At 39.2% G+C, this 21420-nt stretch overlaps 1 protein-coding gene across 1 annotated transcript in view; it reads right to left on the bottom strand.

Annotated features, from left to right (window-relative positions):
• Positions 1–21420, bottom strand: part of LOC122321159 (cell adhesion molecule Dscam2-like) — a 994286-nt gene that overhangs the window by 257669 nt on the left and 715197 nt on the right. Inside the window, exon 11 of the mRNA XM_070278943.1 lies at positions 5170–5329. Coding sequence (XP_070135044.1) covers positions 5170–5329 — 160 coding nt within the window. The remainder of the gene's footprint in view (positions 1–5169; positions 5330–21420) is intronic.

Genomic DNA, 21420 nt, shown 5'->3' with positions numbered 1-21420 from the left:
AACAACTTATTATCTGGTCTTTTAATGGTAAAACCCATTTATTCGCCAGGCCCGGACGGGGTACCAGGCTGTGTGCTAAAATACTGCGCCAGGGCTCTGTGCAAACCTCTTCTAAGACTTTTCAACTTATCTTTGGAAACCTCGATTTTTCCCCTTAAGTGGAAGGAATCATTTATAATTCCCCTACATAAAAAGGGGAAAAAGTCCGAGGCTGCCAACTACAGAGGCATCTCTAAGTTGTCGGCAATTCCAAAGTTATTTGAAAAATTAATTACCCCTCATTTGCAACACCTTTGCTCTTCGATCATCACTCCTTGTCAGCATGGCTTTATTAAGCGTCGCTCCACCACCACAAACTTATTGGAGTTGACATCCTTTGTCATAGATGGCTTTTGTAAGGGATATCAAACCCATGTAATTTACACAGACTTCAGCAAAGCATTTGATTCAGTTAATCACTCACTCTTGTTGAGTAAACTGAATATGCTGGGTTTTCCTAAAGACCTCTTAACGTGGATCTCCAGCTACCTAGATGGAAGGACACAAAGAGTCTTATTTAAAAACATACAGTCCCGTCTGGTCCGTGCTACATCCGGCGTCCCTCAAGGAAGTCATCTTGGCCCGTTATTATTTACGCTTTTTATAAACGACTTGCCCCCTGCTTTAACGAACTCTCTAGTTCTTATGTATGCAGATGATGTAAAGCTTTGTCTTCAGTACAAATCCATCTCTACCCAATGCAGTCTTCAGTCTGTCCTTGATAACTTTCAAAAATGGTGTTTAGCTAATGATCTAATACTTAATGGATCTAAATGCAAACATATGTCTTTTTATCGTTCTTGCCCTCTGCAAGCTACTTATTCTATTAATGGGATTGCCTTAGAAAAATTAACCCAGGTTAATGATCTCGGCATCCTATTAGACATCAAACTTAAATTTGTCGACCATATTTCCTTAATGGTTAATAAGGCTAAAGGAGTCCTTGGTTTTATCAAAAGGTGGTCAAAAGAATTTAATGATATAACCCCTATATAACAAAAACACTATTCATTTCTTTGGTCCGTCCTATACTGGAGTACGGTTCATGTGTCTGGAGTCCCCAATATGGAGTACATCAGGACCGCATAGAATCCGTACAAAAGAATTTCCTAACTTTTTCACTTAGAGGTCTAAACTGGGATGCAAATCTTCAACTTCCATCTTTTAGTAGTAGACTCTTACTCATAAACTTACCTAGCTTAACAAATCGTAGGACAATGCTCGGTGTAGTTTTTCTGCATAACCTTATTAACGGGGATGTAGATAGCCAGCATTTACTAACACGCTTAAATTTTAACATTCCTAATAGAAGGACTCAAAACTTTAGTCCTCTGTTCCTTAGCCGTTGTAGTTCGACATATGCATTGCATGACCCTTTTAGGGTATTATGTTCGAACTACAATGGTCTCTACTCTATTACATCTCTTTCCTGTCCCTCTAACTTAAAATATAGAATTTTAAATTTCCTTACTAACTCCTCTTAGCTTAATAATTAACAAATAACTTAATATTCTAACAAATCGTTTCTTGAGCGCCCCTCGGTCGTCTGGGCCTCTAAGCTTTATGATGAATACAGGAATGCTAGCTGATGCTCTTATTGATGCACAAGCCATTTCCAAATTCTGAAAGACCGAAAAAAAAAATATATATAGCCTGACGTCTGCTCCAAAAAACAACTGGACTAAATCTTCTAAGTAACACTACATGGCGATCCTGCCAGGAGACTCTAAACTGTACTTTATGCGGTGGATGGTCCCACGTAATATCTGCATGCCCCCGATTTCAGTCAATGCCCCCTTGAGATCCGCCTGGGTAAGGCTAGACGACTCAGGCTTTGTCGGAAGTGTATCCAAACAGGCCATCACATGTGTGTGTGCCTCACTGCTATTTGTCGCAGTTGTTGAAAGAGGCAACACACCCTGCTGCATTTTCTGGAATTGCAGTCTTCTAGCGGTCAGCCTTTTGTTGGTCCTCCCACGTAAGACATAGCCGAGTGCGCCAAGCCGAGTTGAAATATTTCGGGCAATCTTTCTTTGCCTGATCCAGAGTTTTCCGTCCACAGCGTATAGATCTTCTTATCGGAGCCAGTCTTTTTTAAGGGGTTATATACAGTTGTACCGCGCAAAAAAATGGAAATTTATCGATTTTTTTTTTGACACCATAGAAAATATTTATACAAAAAGGTTTTACCGATGTTGTTTAGTACATGTTTCTGGGTACTTATTTAAATTTTTTCATCAAAAAATATTACATAATAAAAATGTTATAGCCGAATTCCCGGATCGTCCTTTTTCGATGGTGTCTTGCGAAGGACATCATATCCCGAGAACGGTTCATCCGAAATCAAAAATTCAAAAATATTTCGTTAGTATATTGTATTGCTTAAAAATTTTGTTTTAAAAAAAAGGCGACATTTTTAACAAAAAATGTACTTTTTCAAGGTATAAGATTTTCGATTTTTATGCTTTAAAAATGCTCCGATCGTATGAATTTTTGTGAGAGTATTCTCAACAGCATATACTTTAAGAATATTCAATAAAAAAAAAAATCAATTTTTTCATCTATCACAACTGTATATAACCCCTTAAGAGCTGCCGGCCTGCCGTTGATCCGACTTGGATGGGTCGTGTGGGGTGCGGTTCACATGTCCAGAGAAGATCACTCGTTCATCAAAGAACGATCAAAGATCACTCACAAGGATGTTTTAAAGGGCGCAACTATGCTGGGTGGACGGTTCGATTGTCTGCTACGTCAATTTTGTGAAATCGAAGACTGCACCGATCCCATTGTGAAGCGGACGAAGGAGAAGTTAGATTGTGATGCGCATTTCGTGAAACATGATGCTCGGCTGGATTCTGGCACCTATGCTGTGAGACTTCCGTTCAAATTCAGTTCTTAGTTGCTGGAAGAATTTTACTCCTAAGCCGTTCGACGATTTCTCTCCCTCGAAAGGAAGCTCTCCCGCCGTCTCTTATGTTTCCAGTCCTTGCTGATGCGGGCGTTACTAGCCAGTCCTTCCTGGTACACCATTGTGTTTTAAAGGAGGACAGTTCAACAACCAAGCTCAGGGTTGTTTTTGATGGATCTGCTGTCACCACTTTTGGATATATTTATAAATAACGTGTTGATGTCTGGCCCAGTTATTCAGCCAAAGTTGCTGCGCATTCTGTTAAGGTTTCGATGCCATCGGGTAGCCATTACTGGAGATATTTGCATTTTTTTAGTTTTTCCTGAGGCTATCTGCATTCTTTGGCGTGATTAAACCCAGGATGAGTTGCAACGAAGGAACAGTGGAACGAAACCTGTCTTATTTTTATCATTTCGGGCAATAAATCAGTTATTGACCCGAAGTTCTGCGTCGTGACTTTTATGTGGATGATCTACTTTCCGGAGGTGTCTCTATAAATGAAGTTATTAACATAATGCAGCAAGCATTCGGGATCCACGCCAAAGGTCAATTTCGGCTAAGGAAATGGGGCTCCAATTATGCTGACATCCTGGATAAGGTACCTGAAGGAGATCGGGAGTCTTTCCTATGGTTCGAGATGGCAGCAATTTCACAAAGACTCTGTGTCTTGCTTGGGATCCTGCAACTGATCACTTTCTATTTTCATTTGAAGGGATTCAGTCAACCTTAAAGACCACTAGGTACACCATTATTTCTTTAGAAGGAACGGTGAGGAAACAAAGAGCAGCTGTGTAGCTCCAGAAGCTGTGCCGTGAAAAGTTGTCTTGGGATGAAAGTCTTCCTTAAGCTTTTCAATCCGACTGGGATATGATTTGTAGCAGCTATTTCATGTCCAAGGGCACAGGATCTGCAAATTATTTACTCTGGTCGAAGTCCCGAGTTGCGCCTTTAATGACTCTTACGGTGACGAAGCTGGAATTATCGGGAGCCGAGTTGTTGGCTCGACTTATGTCGGAAATAGCGCAGTTGAAGGTCTACGTTGGGAAGTATTTTTTCTGCTGCGATTCTGATGTGGCTCTGTCTTTGATTCGAGAAGAACCCTTTTCCTTTAATATATTCTTCGCCAATCGAGTTTCGATTCATTTTGGGAGGATATAAAAGCACTTCAAAATGGAAAGGAGATATAATCCTCTCCTTTTTTGGATAAATTTGGTCTATTGTGTGTTGAGGGTCGCCTAAAAATTATACTTACTAGAAGCCACCCAGTTGCGCTGGCTATAATTGTTGATTTCCATGAGCGGATTTCCATGAGTTGATTTCCATGTCTACATACGGGACGTCGCGCGCTGTTGGAAATCATTCGGTCCCAATATTAGCCAACTAGGAGGAGAAAAACGGTGACAAAGGCACTACATAAATTATCCGATGCTTCCGGTCTAAGCCTCGGTTGCTGGAGCACATTATGACTGATCTCCCGGAGGATGGATTTTTTGGGCCTTTTTATTAAAAGCCGAAAGTTTTCAATAAGGGTTCAGAAATATTTTACGTCAGCGTTTTCGTTTCTTTTTCCACCAAAGCCGTCACCTGGAGCTTGTGGCGGATCTTTCCACAACTTATTTTCTGCAGGCATTGAAGCGGCTTATGTATATGCACCCGACGAAGGCCACAACATATATGTTCTGACCACGAAACGAACTTTGTTGAGAATAATGAAGTTAGTACCTGGTCGAGATGGAGTCTTTCGAGTGGCGGTGATTAAACCGAATCTTGGGCTGCGAAGCGCGCAATGTCTTAGCTGTTGCCCCTTAGAGATGAAGTTTGAGTGAAAGCCCCAACTGGGGGGAGAATGGCGGTTTGTACATTCCGTATATTTTTCAATTTCATATGCGGTCAAATAAAGATTCAATAAAGAATAAAGATAAAGACATATACAATAAAGACACAATAAAGACATTCGGACTTTTTATTTACCGTCATTGAAAATAATCAATGTCCGTATATAAAATATTAGGAGAAAAAACAATTTCAATAGACTTAGGTCTTTTCCCAGAAGTCGCCACTGGCGGATATGTGTATTATATTTCACGGGATCAGCATCCCTGAGAGCCGATGAGATCGAATTAGTGACTCATCCACACATCTATTTATGTATCCTTTTTCGTTTTATATTTTTTTTACAAAAACAAAAATATCTTCTAAGATAAGTCTTAAAAATCTCTTACCATATATATTCAAAAAAGCCGAATGTGAGACTTCGCCAGCTTTAGAATAAGCCTTACATTTGTATTCTCCACCGTCTTCTGATTTTGCGGCGGTTATATTAACGTGAGAGATGACATCCCCAAATGTTGTTACATATTGACCTATCATTATTCGATCATCCTGTAAATAAAAATAGCTTTAAAGAAGTAATGATAAATGGTGTACTAGAAAAAACCTGTTTTTTTTTTTTTGTCATAAGCCTAGCCTATCGAAAAACATGTTCGCCGAGTAAAACATTTATTTTCCAGTTTAAACGGATACTTTTAAGGGGTTATATACAGTTGTACCGCGCAAAAATATGGATTTTTATCGATTTTTTTTTGACACCATAGAAAATATTTTTGAAAAATGTTTTACCGACGTTGTTTAGTACATGTTTCTGGGTACTTAATTAAATTTTTTCATAAAAAAATATTACATAACAAAAATGTTATAGCCGAATTCCCGGATCGTCTTTTTTCGATGGTGTCTTGCGGTGGACATGATTTCTCGAAAACGGTTCATCCGAAATCCAAAATTCAAAAAAGTTTAGTTAGTATATTGTATTGTCTAGTCCGTGAACGAGGGATTTTTAAAAATTTTGATTAAAAAAATGATAATCAAATGATGATAGCATGATATTAGCTAGTCCGTGAACGAGGGATTTTCAATTTTTTTGAAAACTCCTTTTTTAAAGCACAAAAAACGAAAATCTTAATCGTTGAAAAAGTACATTTTTTGTTAAAAACGTCGCCATTTTTTTTTTAATCAAAATTTTTAAAAATCCCTCGTTCACGGACTAGACAATACAATATACTAACTAAACTTTTTTGAATTTTGGATTTCGGATGAACCGTTTTCGAGAAATCATGTCCACCGCAAGACACCATCGAAAAAAGACGATCCGGGAATTCGGCTATAACATTTTTGTTATGTAATATTTTTTTATGAAAAAATTTAATTAAGTACCCAGAAACATGTACTAAACAACGTCGGTAAAACATTTTTCATAAATATTTTCTATGGTCTATTTTCTATTTCTATTTTCTATAAATAAGTGGTCAAAATTTGGTGTTGATCGGATTAGTAGTTTTTTAGTAATCGTGTCCACCGCAAAGGTAATTTCCCAAAAATAAGATTCTGAGATAATCGCGTTTAAAGTTTTAAGTTTGTTCAAGTTTTATATGCAGATAGTGCGCTATAAGCTTCGGTTCTAATGCTCCGATCGTTTTGAATTTTTGTGAGAGTATTCCCAATAGAATATACTTAAAGAATATGCAATAAAAAAAAAAATTGATTTTTTCATATATCACAACTGTATATAACCCCTTAAGTAACGTACTATGGTTCCCCCGAAAATTGATTTGAGTTTCAACCAGTAGTCGGCTGGGCCGTTTCCAGAGCATAGCAAATTTTAAATTTGCTCAAAAGAGCAAATTTCTCTGCCCGAGCTCTAAAAGAATTTTAATATATAGACAATATATTGGAATACAAAATTTAAAAAAGAATTCCAAGCTTCTATCTTCAAAAATATGAAAGCTGGTATTTTTACCAAATATCATTTCATCCTTTATTCGGTAGGTGGGATCAATTGTCAAAACATACAATTTGTATAAAGTTTGATTGTGTAAAGTTTAAAAGAGTGATTCGCATCTTTGGCAAATTTTTTTGTCTTTCATTGAAAGAATTCGCAGACGTAGATGTGGAAATCCCATCTTATCAAGATAATTGTTGTCTCAAAGCGCTTGTTATGAGATTTTTTTGTGATAATCGTAATTTGAGATCAAGAAGATAATTCGGAATTTTTTATATGCATCCAGACTGACGTTTAGGGCGATAATCGAGCTGGATTTATTAATGATTGAATTGGTATTGAAGGAGGTGATCTAAGCAGCATGTAGTTCGAACTATATTGTGCCTGCTAATATAGCCATAAATTAATGTTTCTCCATATCTTCATAGACATAATACCAACATCAGCAGGAGCAGCAGCACCTATAGAATATCAACAACAACAACGTTATAAACAACAACAACAACATTATAAACAACAATTGGGGAAGACAAAGACGGACTGGAACGAAAAAAAAAAAACCGAAAATACAAACTATAAAGCACACTAATAAGCCGCCATCCCCAAAGCCGTTGCCGAAATATACTGAAGTGTGCCCGAAAGACTGCAGGGGACCACTAGGTGTTCCAGCGTGCAAATTTACAAACAACACAGCAGTGCAGACCCCGGCCCCGCCCAGACCAAATGACCCAGACACTTGCAGCTCCGAGGACCTGAGGAAGATCTTGTAACCTATGCAGCCAGTATCGGCCCCGTAAGGCGCATCAAGCCCGGACTCGAATCCGAATCGATCACTACCAATAACTTCTACAAACAAAAGCTAAGATTGAAGGATGATGAACCAGCCTACCTAAAAAATTATAGTAACCCTAAAAGTCAAATAAATGAGATACAAGTACAAGTACAACAATTAATCGACAATAAAATAGTAGAACCGTCTGTATCCCCTTTTGTTAGTACCGAAGAAATCTCTTCCAGGGTCTGACAAGAAAAAATGGCGGTTAGTAATTGACTACCGTCAAATTAATAAAAAACTGTTGTCGGACAAATAACAGCTCCCTAGAATTGAAGACATTTTGGATCAACTAGGAAGAGCAAAATACTTTTTATGCCTTGACTTAATGTCAGGATTTTATCAAATTGAAGTCGAAAAAAGTTCAACAAGCTTTGTCTTTGTCTAACGTCTTTTTCAACAAGCTATGTCTCGTATCGCTTCACGCGATTGCCATTCGGCCTGAAAATAGTGCCAAACTCTTTCCAGAGAATGATGACTTTAGCATTTTCCGGACTAGAACCGAAACAGAACAAGAATTAGCAGCAATTCATTGGGCCACTTGACAGTGACTGATCACAGACTGATCACAGACCATTAACATACTTGTCCTCAATGTTAAATCCAAACTCAAAGTTAACGCGTATGAGACTTGAATTAGAGGAATATAATTTTACAGCCGAATATCTGGAGGGTTAATACAATTTTGTAGCGGATGCGTCTCATGCGTATCAAGAATAACCAGGCTTACCACGGAGCGCTAATCAACCCGGTGAACATAATCCGGGTGCGCCGCTGAACGAAAGCGAGATAGAGCATAGGAAAGTGCAGAAAGAGTAATAAACCACAAAAGATGACAAAGTTTATGTTTAGTTGCAAATTTAACGCACCTACTTAGCGTATATATCTACAATATAAATATTTATACTTCTGTTGATCCCAACAGGGTACATAAACCGACTACTTGGTTCTTGCCGCAACTTGCACTTGAACATGTTGGACGTGGAGAAAGATATGAGTTCAGAATAATTTTTTCTGAGACTTATTTTATTGGTTTAAAACTGTAATATTTATACCTTACAAAAATGATAAATAAACGATTTAAATGTGAGGATTGTGAAACAACATTTTGCCGATTTCATTAATCAAAATCTCTTATATTCTTGCTCAAGCTGTTGTCGATTTTATGTGTATTCATCATTTGGTGATGTGGTACATGACCTTATATTTTGTTCATTGTTTATGATATTTAGCCATTTAATATTAAATTCTATGACTTAACATTCTCCCGGCCGTTGAATAGGTGTATGTTCCGGACTGGTTTTTACTTTCGATCGTTTATAGATCGCAAGATGATGAATCTCAATTTCTGGGTCATCCATGTCTTGTGATTGAGTGGGAATCTATATGAGGGATTCTTTTGATGTAACTATGAGCACAAATTTGTTTCCAGATCGACTGAAAAAAGTTCGTATCTCAAAAGTCATAGTGCTAAAAGTCGTTAAGCTTATTTTGATATTGAGTGCTGTGCAACCAGACGGTTGACAGTTGATTAAACTCCGTTGCATATAGCCTGAAGTTCCATTGGGTTCTTTGCTGGAAAGAATAACTGGAATTCGTATCGACGGTCAACATGAATGCCGTTTGATGGTTAAAACAGATATGCAAATATATAACAGTTATGCATTGATTTAATTCGTTTTCATCAATTTCTATAGAGCGATCTCTATGAGCGTTGACGCCAATTACTGTTTTTTGAAGATTATATAATGTCAAACCTTTTGAATCTTGAATTGGAATAGTGACGATGCTGAAGATATCTAATAACTCTCATGACACCAAAGGTATTGTTATCCGAAAGTTGATAATGATAAAGAACATAATGGCAACTAGGAAGTTGCGGAAAAAATGAAAACGGATTGGGTCCAGTTGCGTTCATAGTAGGTGATACCAAAATTGGACTGATTGGCGAATATCAGCTATGGTACCTGATGTACTGAGGATAATATAAAAAAAAGATATTTGGGATAGGTGGGCCATCTTTTCACACCTTTTGAGGATCAGTTGTGCCCGACTATAAGTTTTTGTACATCCAAGTTCAAAGTTAAAAGTCCATTGCGAATTCGTATCCAGGGGCGAAAGTGTGAGCACTGAGTCCGTTGAGATAAGGAATTGTAGCGTTAGTGAGATATTCATGCCAAGCTATCCTTTTTTACTAGGCTTGGGAATTATAGAAATTTTATCTATAGTATTCACTGGAGAAAAGTCGGACAGCGATCATCGTAGAGATATTTTTGGGTTTTAATTGCAATTTTAAAACATAAAAGCAAAAAGCTCTATTGCCGGCCTTGAATTTCACTCGATAAACCCACCACAAACCAACCGCTCTAGATGGCACTCAGTTTTCACTTCCGCGAAGCGTGGGTGGAACTCGGTAGAAAGAGAAGCAAGTTTTCCGGCGTAAAAGTGAAACGCGCTGGCGCGCTGATCAGAAAATTTTTTTTTGGAGGAAGTCGGTGTAGCCAAAAGTCACGCGAAGTGTACGCCTAACAATTCAACTAAAAAATACAATTAAATTTAACAACAAATTCAAATTAATAACAAATCCAATATAAAACGACGAATCCGTTAACACGGCAGGTTATAATAAATATTGTTCACACTTCTCACCTGTACGAGGTACTTTTGTCCAGAAATAGAATACTAATAAGTGAGATTCAAAATGTAATGCTTACAGTCACGCTTGCAAACGCCAACATCATAAGCCCACCAATTTTTAATCAAAATTATTTGAAGTCTGTATTGGTTGATCACCCCACAGAAGTACCCATCTTTAGCCTACTAGAGGTGTCTAACATTAGAGTTACTCCGATAGTATAATCTATGTGCTAATCGCATACCCTAAGATTAAAAAAATTTGTAAAAAGGTCACAATCTTCCCTGTACCACACCAAAACACCATCCTGCAGGTGGGGGTTCTCTCTTTGTGTCCTAAATAACACCACTCTACTCTAATAAATATTCAAGTTCACCTCACTGTTCGTTAATGATCGGGCAAATAGTTGAAATGGAACCTGTTGGAAACGGACAGACGTCGGGTTCCATTTAGGGACAGAGAAACTATCGTTTGATCAGGGTGGCTAAGGTGTCGTTCGCTCCCCTTTCTTTACCCTCCCTACCTTGATACCTCGATATGGATCTATTGGGTATCGCTTGTACAATGTTCTCTACAGATTCAAACGACTTCGAAGGTAACTGAAAACCGCATAAAAAAAGCAATAAACCCAAATAATAACCGTATATTCCATTATAATACATGCTATCTTTAATATTAAATTCAAAATAAACTTCATACGCATTTGCGCCATAACAGAATATCAAAACTATAAATCAAAATTCAAAACAAAAAGTAAAATTCCAAAATTGTATCAGCCTCATCTTACGTTATCTTAGCCTATCTGCGACACCGATAGTCACCGCATTCATTTATAAATATATAGAGCTAATCATTTACGTTTCCGGCGATGCAGGTTTGTTGGGCCCATCGAAGATGCAGATTCTTGTAAAAAGGTAGCTTCTCGTGTTACAAGTGAAGAAATGAGTTGGCTTTGTGGTGCATGTGCAGTTACATTTATATACTAAATAAAAATAGAAATTAACCTAGATAGATTTCTCTTCTAAATTCTTAATTCTAAATTCCAATTAATTAACCGTGTTAAGCTTCTCTTATCCTAGGGATAGTTCGCTTGGCCAGTGCTGGAATCAGTAATGGATGTAAGCCATTGTGGAAAATGTGGAATAATGGTACGAGGTCGGGGCAACAATACCACGGCCTGGTTTAGCAGTTTGGGTTACACCGATACACATGGATGAGGCAGTTTAAGTTTGACTGCTTCTCTTGGCGCCTATTTCGTCATCAGATTGGGGTTAGTTTGAACATGTACTCGGCTCCTCTTCTACGTGATCTTTAACTCTCTATCCTTCTTCTATTCCACCTTACGCCTCTTCCTTATACCGACCGGTTACCTTTGTATTTTGCCAGTGACCACTTGCCACACCGTTGCAAATATGAGAAAAGCGCGAACGCGCCACGCGGCGTGCGCGACGCTAACAGGCCGGTGGTGATCACTCTGCGTGTCCCCATTTTTAGCTATATGTTCACTACTTCTGGTCTTCTGGCCCAACTACTTGGGCACGTGGCTGCTGTTTCTTTATGATTTTTCACAGATTATCCAATAGATTTTGATGCGTCTGTTCCCTTTCTTTCACAAATTCAAATGAATGACAAGTTTTAGGCTAACATTCGCTGATACGTGACCGTGAAAATCTCAAAAACTTCCAGTAACGGAACTTTTCCTGATCTTCTCCATATCTGGCCCTTAGTGCTTTCACATCATTGAGTCGGAGCGAGGCGTCTATATCATTCTCCCTGTTACTGAATTCGACACCCTACCTTTGGGTTAAAGCATTTCCGACTGCCATAGCGACTAAAACTAACCGATTTTCCCTTGGACCCCATAACCACAGTTAATAAAGCCGAAGCTCGTCGAAGGACGCGTTAACTGAAAAGGGTCCTGTAGGTTTCTATCTGCCTTATTATGTTTTGATATTATGTTTTATCTTTTTTTTTATCCATGTCGCCAACTAATTCGTAATAATTTGGGCTTATCTTCTACTTAATCGTTGCTTTGGTAAACACTGGTGCTAGCTTACTGCTGAACTTCTTCGCCGCACTGTTTTTCGTAAAGCTACGTGCATTAACTGTATCTCCTTCTTTCGACTTTACGGAGCGACTGAGTAAATTGTAAATTTTGGCATTTGCTTCATGACGCTGATTGATTCTTTCTTTCGCTTTCTTTCGAGCCAACAATAATAAGTCCGGTGTTTTTAACGCTACATCGTCCGTTAAAGCATTTAATTTCCTGGGTAACTCGTAAACTCGTCCGTCTACAATCATGTTCTGACGAAAACATAGGAAATACGGCGAAAAGCCCGTTTTCCGATGCACACTTATCTGATTGATGTTTGAATTCCAATTTGTATGATCGCATCTATGTACGCCCTAATTGCTGCTAGTATAAATCGGCTTACACGTTCGTTAGCGTTAGCTTGTTGTGAGTAGATTGCTGTGCATATGTGCTTGACTTCAAACCGAGTTAAAAATGCTTTAAATTGATCCGAATGTTAAAATTGTTATCTGTTAAAATTGACTCCGGAACACCAAATGTATAAAACACCTGTCTCTCTAGGTAGTCGCAGATCCTATCGAAGGTAAACTTTCGCAAAGGCTGTAGGAAATGAAATTTCGGATTATGATCCAATATGATCAACAATCCTATATTTCCTTTCTTAGACCTAGGGTAAGGTCCTAGCAAATCGATGTAAAGTTTCTGAAACGGTCTTTCCGATACTGAGAGTTTCCCTAACGGTGGTCTCAGTATGGTGTTCGCACTCTTGCTCGTTTTACAAACGGGGCACTCAGAGACGTAGCCCCGAATTTGAGTAACCATCCCTGGCCAGTATAAATATCGCTTTAGCTTCTCGATAATCTTGGCCATGCCAATGTGAGCAGAATCGGAAAGATTGTGATCTCGCGATATCACGTCGTCAACTAAGTTACCTGGAACGTACAGTTTCAACGCTTGTTTTTCTTGCACTTCATTTCCGCTTGATTTTTCTGTATTTTTGTAAATAAACTGGTCGACGATTTTTAAATCCGGTAACCTATCTTGATTAGCTCTGATCTGTTCTCGTAACTCCTTGTTTTGCGCTGAACTAAATTTTTTGGAATCTAAGTCAATAATAGGTCCACTATTCATTATCTCATCTATTGTTCCTTCTTCGCGACGCGACCATGCACCTGCTACGATGTTCTGTGAGCCCTTGCGGTGCTCTATTTTCAATTTGAGTCCGCGTAACTTCATAGCCCATCTTTCCAAACGACCTCTCAAGTCTTTCTGCTTCAAAAGCCACCAAAGTGCGACATGATCAGTGACGACTTGGAAATCCTGCCCTTTAATATAGGCTCTAAACTTTTCTATTCCTTTTATAACCACTAAATATTCTAGCTCCGTAACGGAATAGTTGCGTTGGGCCTTCGACAATTTTTCAGACATGTATGCTATAGGCAATTCTACGCCGTCTCGCTTGCTTATTCTTGTCGAATTATTTGTTCTTTTTAAGAAGGGGTGTCAGTGCGGTCGCGATTGTAGCGTAGTTGTCCACAAACCGCCTGTACCACCCTGATAAGCTGTTTCGCGGAGTTGTGGACTGGAAAGTTCTCAAACGACCTCTCAAGTCTTTCTGCTTCAAAAGCCACCAAAGTGCGACATGATCAGTGACGACTTGGAAATCCTGCCCTTTAATATAGGCTCTAAACTTTTCTATTCCTTTTATAACCACTAAATATTCTAGCTCCGTAACGGAATAGTTGCGTTGGGCCTTCGACAATTTTTCAGACATGTATGCTATAGGCAATTCTACGCCGTCTCGCTTGCTTATTCTTGTCGAATTATTTGTTCTTTTTAAGAAGGGGTGTCAGTGCGGTCGCGATTGTAGCGTAGTTGTCCACAAACCGCCTGTACCACCCTGATAAGCTGTTTCGCGGAGTTGTGGACTGGAAAGTTCTCAACCGCACTGACCTTTTCTGGGTCGACTTTCAATTCGCCGTGCCCAGTGACATATCCTAAATATATTATCTCAGTCATGCAAAACTTCGACTTGGCTGTATTAATTGTCAGGTTTGCCTTTCGAAAATGGCTTGCGATTTCTTCCAACATCAATCACCAACATTAATGCTATGTTTCTTCACATTTTGACTCCTCTCTGTCTTCCGCAATTCCCAATACTCATTGCTCTTGTCCCACAATTTTATGTAGATATCCGAATTCTCACCAGAAATCTATGCCTTAATAGACGTCTTGCTTTAGATCTGGGATTACAAAAAATTCGATCGACTTTGTATTTTTAGTGTTAGTGAGGCACCTTGTAAACCAAGGAGGATTTGTTGAAGCGGACGGATATTTCCATGGCACACATGAGTCAAAAAATGTATTTACAGTATAGTAAAATTGTTCTAAGGTGACATTAGAATATATCGGACCAATCATATGTATCGATAAGGCTATTAAGTTTGTGAAAATCTGCTTTACGGAAACAGCGAATTTTATTTACCTTGCATGGAGACATCTGATCGATAACAGCAATGGTTTCGATTGAGACCTCCAGATTGGGGTGATATGGATCCTCTGGGGTTAAAAGGGAGAAAAATCTGAAGAGAGCAGTACTATCAGGATCAGATACAAAACATAAGTCTAAAAGCCGACCTAACGAATTTCTAACCTGGTGTTCAAGCATTGAACACTATTTTGTATACCAGTAATTAGTAATTCTTAATTAAAGGATCCGCCCTTGATGCTGCTGCTGATGGTGTAGCTGGTGGTTTTTTCTGCCGCTGATGTTCTTCTACTCGCCGGTGGTCCTGCCGCAGAAAAATGCCAAAGACTTTGGCTGTCGTTGTTCCCAGAAACCCGACTTTTTGTTTTTGCTCGATATTTGGCCTCAAACACGCCGTACATATATTATTTTCAATATTTATGAATTTCCGTTGTTTTTGCAGAAAAACTTTTTTTTTTTATACCCTTGCAGAGGGTATTATAATTTTGGTCAAAAGTGTGCAACGCAGTAAAGGAGTATATATATTCTTGATCAGGATCACCTCCTGAGTTGATATGAGCATGTCCGTCTGTCGGTCTGTTTCTACGCAAACTAGTCTCTCAGTTTTAAGGCTATCGTCTTGAAACTTTGCACACACCCTTCTTTCCTTTGCACGCAGTATATAAGTCGGAACGGCCCGGATCGGCCGACTATATCCTATAGCTGCCATATAACTGATTGATCGGAAATTGTATAACTTTGGTGTTTTTAGGGTTAGAGAGTTCAAATTTAACACGAGAGCTATTTTTGGAGCCAAACATGACGACATGCCAAATTTCATAAGGATCGCCCGACTACATGTTATAGCTGCCATATAACTGAACGATCGAAAATGACCCAACTTTCGTGTTTTTGAAGATAGAAAGCTGAAACTTAATACAGATTCTATTTTTTGTTCATACAACCTAACAAATTTCATTAGGATCGGCCGACTATATCCTATAGCTGCCATATAACTGATTGATCGGAAATGGTATAACTTTGGTGTTTTTGAAGATAGAAAGCTGAAACTTGGTACAGATTATATTTTTGGCCAGTTGATCCAACCTATCAAATTTCATTAGGATCGGCCGACTATATCCTATAGCTGCCACATAACTGAACGATCGGAAAAAGTATTTGGTAGAAATATCAACTTTCGTATTTTTGAAGATAGAAGCTTGGGACTTTTTTTAGATTTTGTATTTTAGTTAATTGGTTTTATAATGATGTAATCATAAGGATCGGCCAACTATATCCGATGTTTGCGATATATATCCGGTTTTAACTGCAAGGGTAAATCAACTTCGGCTCCGCCCGAAGTTAGCTTTCCTTTCTTGTTTTTAATTGAAATCTTATGTTTGATTTCCCACAACAAGTTGTGTTTTTAACTCTTTGCGCCGTATCGCTTTGGAGATCCGATGGCTGAATTCCAGCCCAAAGATTTTCCATTAATATTCCGATGTAAGGCCTCGGACAGTCCTGCGCTAAACGAAAAACGCACTTATTGCTCGATAGCAATTCTTAACCTCTGTGTCCCTTACCACTTGGATAACAACAGAGGACTACGATTTTACACTGAGCTCTTTTATGCCTTGTTCGCAGCCGTCTTAGCTACCTTGGACTGAGTGTGTCAATGCACATCTAGCCACTATTTAGGTGCCAAGTTTAATAGGAGCCCCAAAATACGGTTGAGAATACTCCTTGAGCCTTTTTTTTTTACTCATTTTTATTATTTTTTTATTTTATGCTCATTGGCATTTATATAATTTTATTCTCTGTGTCCCTTACCTCTTGGGCGGAAACAACAGAGGACTACGGTTTTTAAACTGGGCTCTTTTTTACCCAGATCGCAGCCATATTTTATAGCTACCTTGGGCTGAGAATTTATATTTTTCTACAGCCACTTATAGGTGCCAGTTTTAAACCTGAGTCTCTTACTACAGGGGGGAAAACGTCAGGGTGTTTCGAAGGACCAAATGTTAAGAGGAGCTCTAAATAAATAGGTCTTACTCCAATGAACTCCTTTTGGAAACTGATTTAATTTGGTAAAGTTCTCTTATAAGTACGATACATGAGAATCTTAAATCTATTTAAAACTACTTGTCAACGCTGACCTGCTATGCGACTCTTTCTCCAGTGCGATAAGCGAACCACTTGAGTACATATTTGTGTAGGCTGCAGGGGATCGATTTTAAACCATGCTGTTTGACTCATATTTCATTGTTTCATAAGTCATGGTGCGTGATAAGTGATAAAGATGGTGAATTATCGACGTTAGATCACTTTACTTCTGGGATATTAAAGTCGCCCACAGCTACGAGCTGGCAAGTTGGGAGTCTATCGAAATGAGGACTCCACCCCCCCTTCGCTGAGGTCGATCCCGTCTAGAAGTAGTGTACTTACTTGGAAAAACTTCGGAGCTAAAGATCTCCGACTTAAACGAAGTTTCTGTAAAGGATAAAATATGGGATGCAAAGAAAGATCTATCAAAATATGGTGGAGGGAGTTTTCTACGTAGCCCCCTAGTATTCTGATAGGTAAGTGTTAGTGACGATACTAGTTTCCGGGTTAGTGGACGAAGAAGAGGTGGAAAGCTTGTCAGTGATTCTGATATGGGGAAGTTTCACTCCCACTGGTTTTAAAACATTTTTCTTCACGATACTGGAACTGAACTAGATTTCTTCGACGAAAATGTTCTCTTGGCAAAAACTGGGTGAACAAATCGTCTTAAAAATCAGCGCGGGCACCCGAATCTTGAAAGAAGACGTGCGGGTTATATAAGTATTTTTAAATATGTCTACCACCCTTATATCGGCTTTTTTTGGCCTTGATATAGGCCGAGATATCAATCTCCGAAGTATCAGGGGAAAGCCGAGAAACAAATATATGTTTCGATGAAGGAATCACCTGTAAGGCTTTTGGGGTCGCAAGTACGAGAACTGCAGCATCAGTACGGACTGTGAAATACCCTTTTGGGTGACTCTAACGTGAGTTTCGGAAAATTGCTTATTTGTACTTAGAAATTCGGACGGCGAATTGTTCTAGCCCTTGGGGTGGCCAGAGACATAAGCGACTGCGTTTATGTCAGTGTCAAGCTCACGGAGCTGGTCACTGATTTTACGAAAACCAGTGATCAACTCTTTAAATCCATTGTTAGTCTGTCTCATGAACGACCTCATTTCATTAATGTCAACCAGACCTACGGGAGATGACATCCGAAACTGAGGCAGTGAACCCGGCACACTTGGCGTGGAACTACGTTTTTACATAGCCAGCAATGGATGGTAGGCTGGGATGAGAAGATTGTCTTGTTACAAGACTTCATCGAACAGGCCAGTTTAAATTCCATATTAATAGTTAATTATATATATATATTTTTTTTATGTTAACATATTAAATCTAGTAGTAAATACTAAAGTTAATGTAAGTAAGGCGCTAGATACTAAGTCTTTCGTCCCGGTACATTGATATTTTGTATTGAGTTTTAAATACGAAGGTGTATTTTTCTAAAGAAGGTGTAAAATTTTGGTGCATTTTGTGTTGTAGGAGATAAAAGAACGGAAGGTGGGAGGATGAATGTTCCAAGAATTGAATTACGTGTGGGCTCTAATACCGGACAGGAGTATAGCAAATGATCGATGGAGAGGTTTGCACCGCAGAACCGGAATGCCAGTTGTAGAAGGTGTTGGTGAGTTTCCTGGATGTGTCCTATGCGTACACGGGTGCACTCGTGTTTGTTGAGTCCAGGAGGAAGTGAGGTTTTTCGCGGGATTCATGGATTTGTATCTGCGGTTATAGACACTCAGATCCATTAGTTGCTTTTGTTCAGTAGCAGCTTTTATAAGCCTATTGTTATCTTTGGTGTTAGTGGGGGAAAATTGGATAGTTGGTGCCTTTTCATGTATCGGGCAGCCACGTCGGCGTGTTCGTTTCCAAAAAATCCCAGGTGACTAGAAGCCCAAAAATAATTATCTTTGTTTTGTATTTAGCGTAATTTTGTGTATTTGGAACATTGTTGGGTCTGAGTGCCTGTGGTTCTCCAGAGCAGAATTAGTGGAAAGGCTGTCCGAGCATAAGGCAAATTTCCCTTTGGAGTTGGAAGCGAATCGGCAGGTCTGTAGAACAGCAAATGCCTCGATGGTAAATATGGAGTAAAGGCTCGGAAGGGTCATGCCGGATAAAATTACGGTGTTCACAATAGCGAATGATGACGTCAGTGTTGCCTGAGAGCCGTCGAAATAAAGCCAGTTATTATGGCCCAATTGACTTCTCAAAAGTGCGAATTGTGAATCGCTTTTGGTGTAGTGATGTAGCTGCTTATTTATCCCAGAAGATATGTGTTTCCGAAGTGGAAGGAGGCGGGTGTTTGTGTTTTGCGTAGGCGGTGGCAGGCCCAGCAGTACGGAGAAGTTGGAGCATCTATGAAGGGTTGAGAGAATTCTGGGCGCAAGTTATCATGCCCTTCTCTCCGGTCTCATGGAAACAACGCTGATCCGGCAACTTCAAGCCCAGTGCAACAACATTGCCAACATGCAACTCTAATGAATACACACATCTTTGTATACTCATACATCTCATACATATACACTCATACTTACTCCTATACTTACACACACATACATACTTTTGTAATAAATACTCAGTCGTATCCTGTTCTCCACACAACACAGTCGTTTTGATCGTAACCTCCTTAAATCTCCCTTTTTCTTGAAAACATATATAAAATCTTTTACTAGCGATCGGTTAGGGTTAGTGAGCAGCCTAGGAATAAGATTCTTTGTCGACATTTCTAAACGATCAAGAATGCTTGGTAATCCTCTTTTAGCCAGAACACACTGTATTGCTGATGTTGGGAATGCATTGATTGAACGACGAGCTGATGAGTGATATGGAGGTTGGATTTTCTTTAAGTTGGATGTAGCGCACCAACCGTAAATAGGGAGGCCGTAATGAATTTTAAAAAGGTTGAGGGTACGGGTTAAGTTGGTTAGAGTATTAGAGTGGATATGTGAGAATTTTTAGCTAAGAAGTATGTATCCCATGTATTTTTAAGTTTGGAACAAGATAGATAGACTTGTTATTTTTCAATGGAAAAATATCAATTTTTCAATGGAAAGCGAAGCACCAGAGTGTAGACCCCAGGCTTCTAAATCTTGAAGAACTTTAATGAATGTGTTTTTAAAATTATTTAGATTTTTATCACTGATATAGATTATGGCGTCGTCTGCATATAAAGATATTTTTATTTCCTGGTATCTAGCTAGAGTGTTGATGATTTTGTCGAAGGCAATGATCAAGAGGACAACAGATAGAGGTGACGTTTGAGGGATTCCGTTTGACAAGTTAGCAGCTCCGGAGGTTTTGTCGTTGACTCTGACTTGAAGGTCCTCTTCGTCATAAAGGCTTTCACAAGATTGTAAAGCCTTGGACACATTCCCCAAAGCTGGAGTCAAGAGAGTACTGCATGCAGCCCCACGCAATCGTAGGCCTTTTTGAAATCCGTTGCCAGGATGGAGACGTGGTTCCTTGAAGAAATGGCATTCGACACGAAGTGTTGGATTATTTTTCTAAGACATGGGATTAATGATATTGGGTGATACCCATTTATTTCGGATGTTTTTTTTTGTTATGCTTGGTTGGGAATGACTGTGGAGGATCTCCAAGTGTGGGGGTAACTGCCTGTGGAGAGCATGGCGTTGTAGATATCAAAGATTCGTTGTTTAAGGCTTTGAGGGGTTTGTTTTAACATGGAATAGGAGATTCTATCGGAACCGGGAGTTTTACCTACGGCTGCGTGAAGAGCTGTTTCAAATTCTATCATGTTAAAAGGAGAATCCAGAGTTTTTGCTGTTGATGATAGAGCAGTTGGATTGTAGGATGAGGTAAGGTAACAATCTTTACGGGCTATGTTTTCCCGGCTGAAGTTATCATCCGCACTATATTTCGACCAGACTTCACTGAATTTTTCGGCAATGGTGAAAGAGTCTGTTAACAAACTTTCGTTTGATCTGATGCATTTGATGATCACTGGGGGGGATCCTTAGAGATGTTTAATGTCTGACCAAATATTATTTCAGGAGGATGCTGGGGAGATTCGGAAGGTGAAGTTTTCGAAGGCTTTACGTTTTACGAGAAGCGTTGTCTTCTTGAAGAAGGCATTTGCTCTTTTGTAGTTTATAAGGTAAGATGTGGTCATTTGGGGTTTGAAGATATGGAAAAGTTGTTGTTTGGAGTCCTTAAGCTGCTGTAGCTGCGGGTTCCACCAGAGGATTTTTGCTTTTTGTACAATGCGCTTTGTTTGAGGAATGGAGGTGTTGGCAGCAGCTCTGATACTTTTCCAAAGGAAAGCGGCCTGATGGTTTTAGCATCCAAGAGCCCTTCTTGCCTCAAGTTCGGCGCAGATTTTTTCAAACTTATCCCAGTTGGCTAGGTCGATTTTTTATTTGAGAATTGTAGGGTTTCATCGGGGCAAGATGGCATGGCTAGAGCGATACAAACGAGTTACGCAGCGGTACGCTATTGCGGGGGATATTAAAGATATATATATATTGGTGTGTGGAAAGGTGAGTTCCAGAGCCATTGTTGAGCACAACAAGGTTGTTGGAAGATATGATTTGTTCTATTTTTTATCCACGAAAGTTTGTGGAAAAACTCTCCACAAACTCTGCGGGTTAGGTGAATCTCACATAG

The sequence above is a fragment of the Drosophila bipectinata genome, chromosome 2R, assembly GCF_030179905.1.
Source record: "Drosophila bipectinata strain 14024-0381.07 chromosome 2R, DbipHiC1v2, whole genome shotgun sequence".
Lineage (NCBI taxonomy): Eukaryota > Metazoa > Arthropoda > Insecta > Diptera > Drosophilidae > Drosophila > Drosophila bipectinata.
The sequence above is the reverse complement of the archived record's forward strand: the minus strand, read 5'-3'. Positions and strand labels throughout refer to the sequence as shown.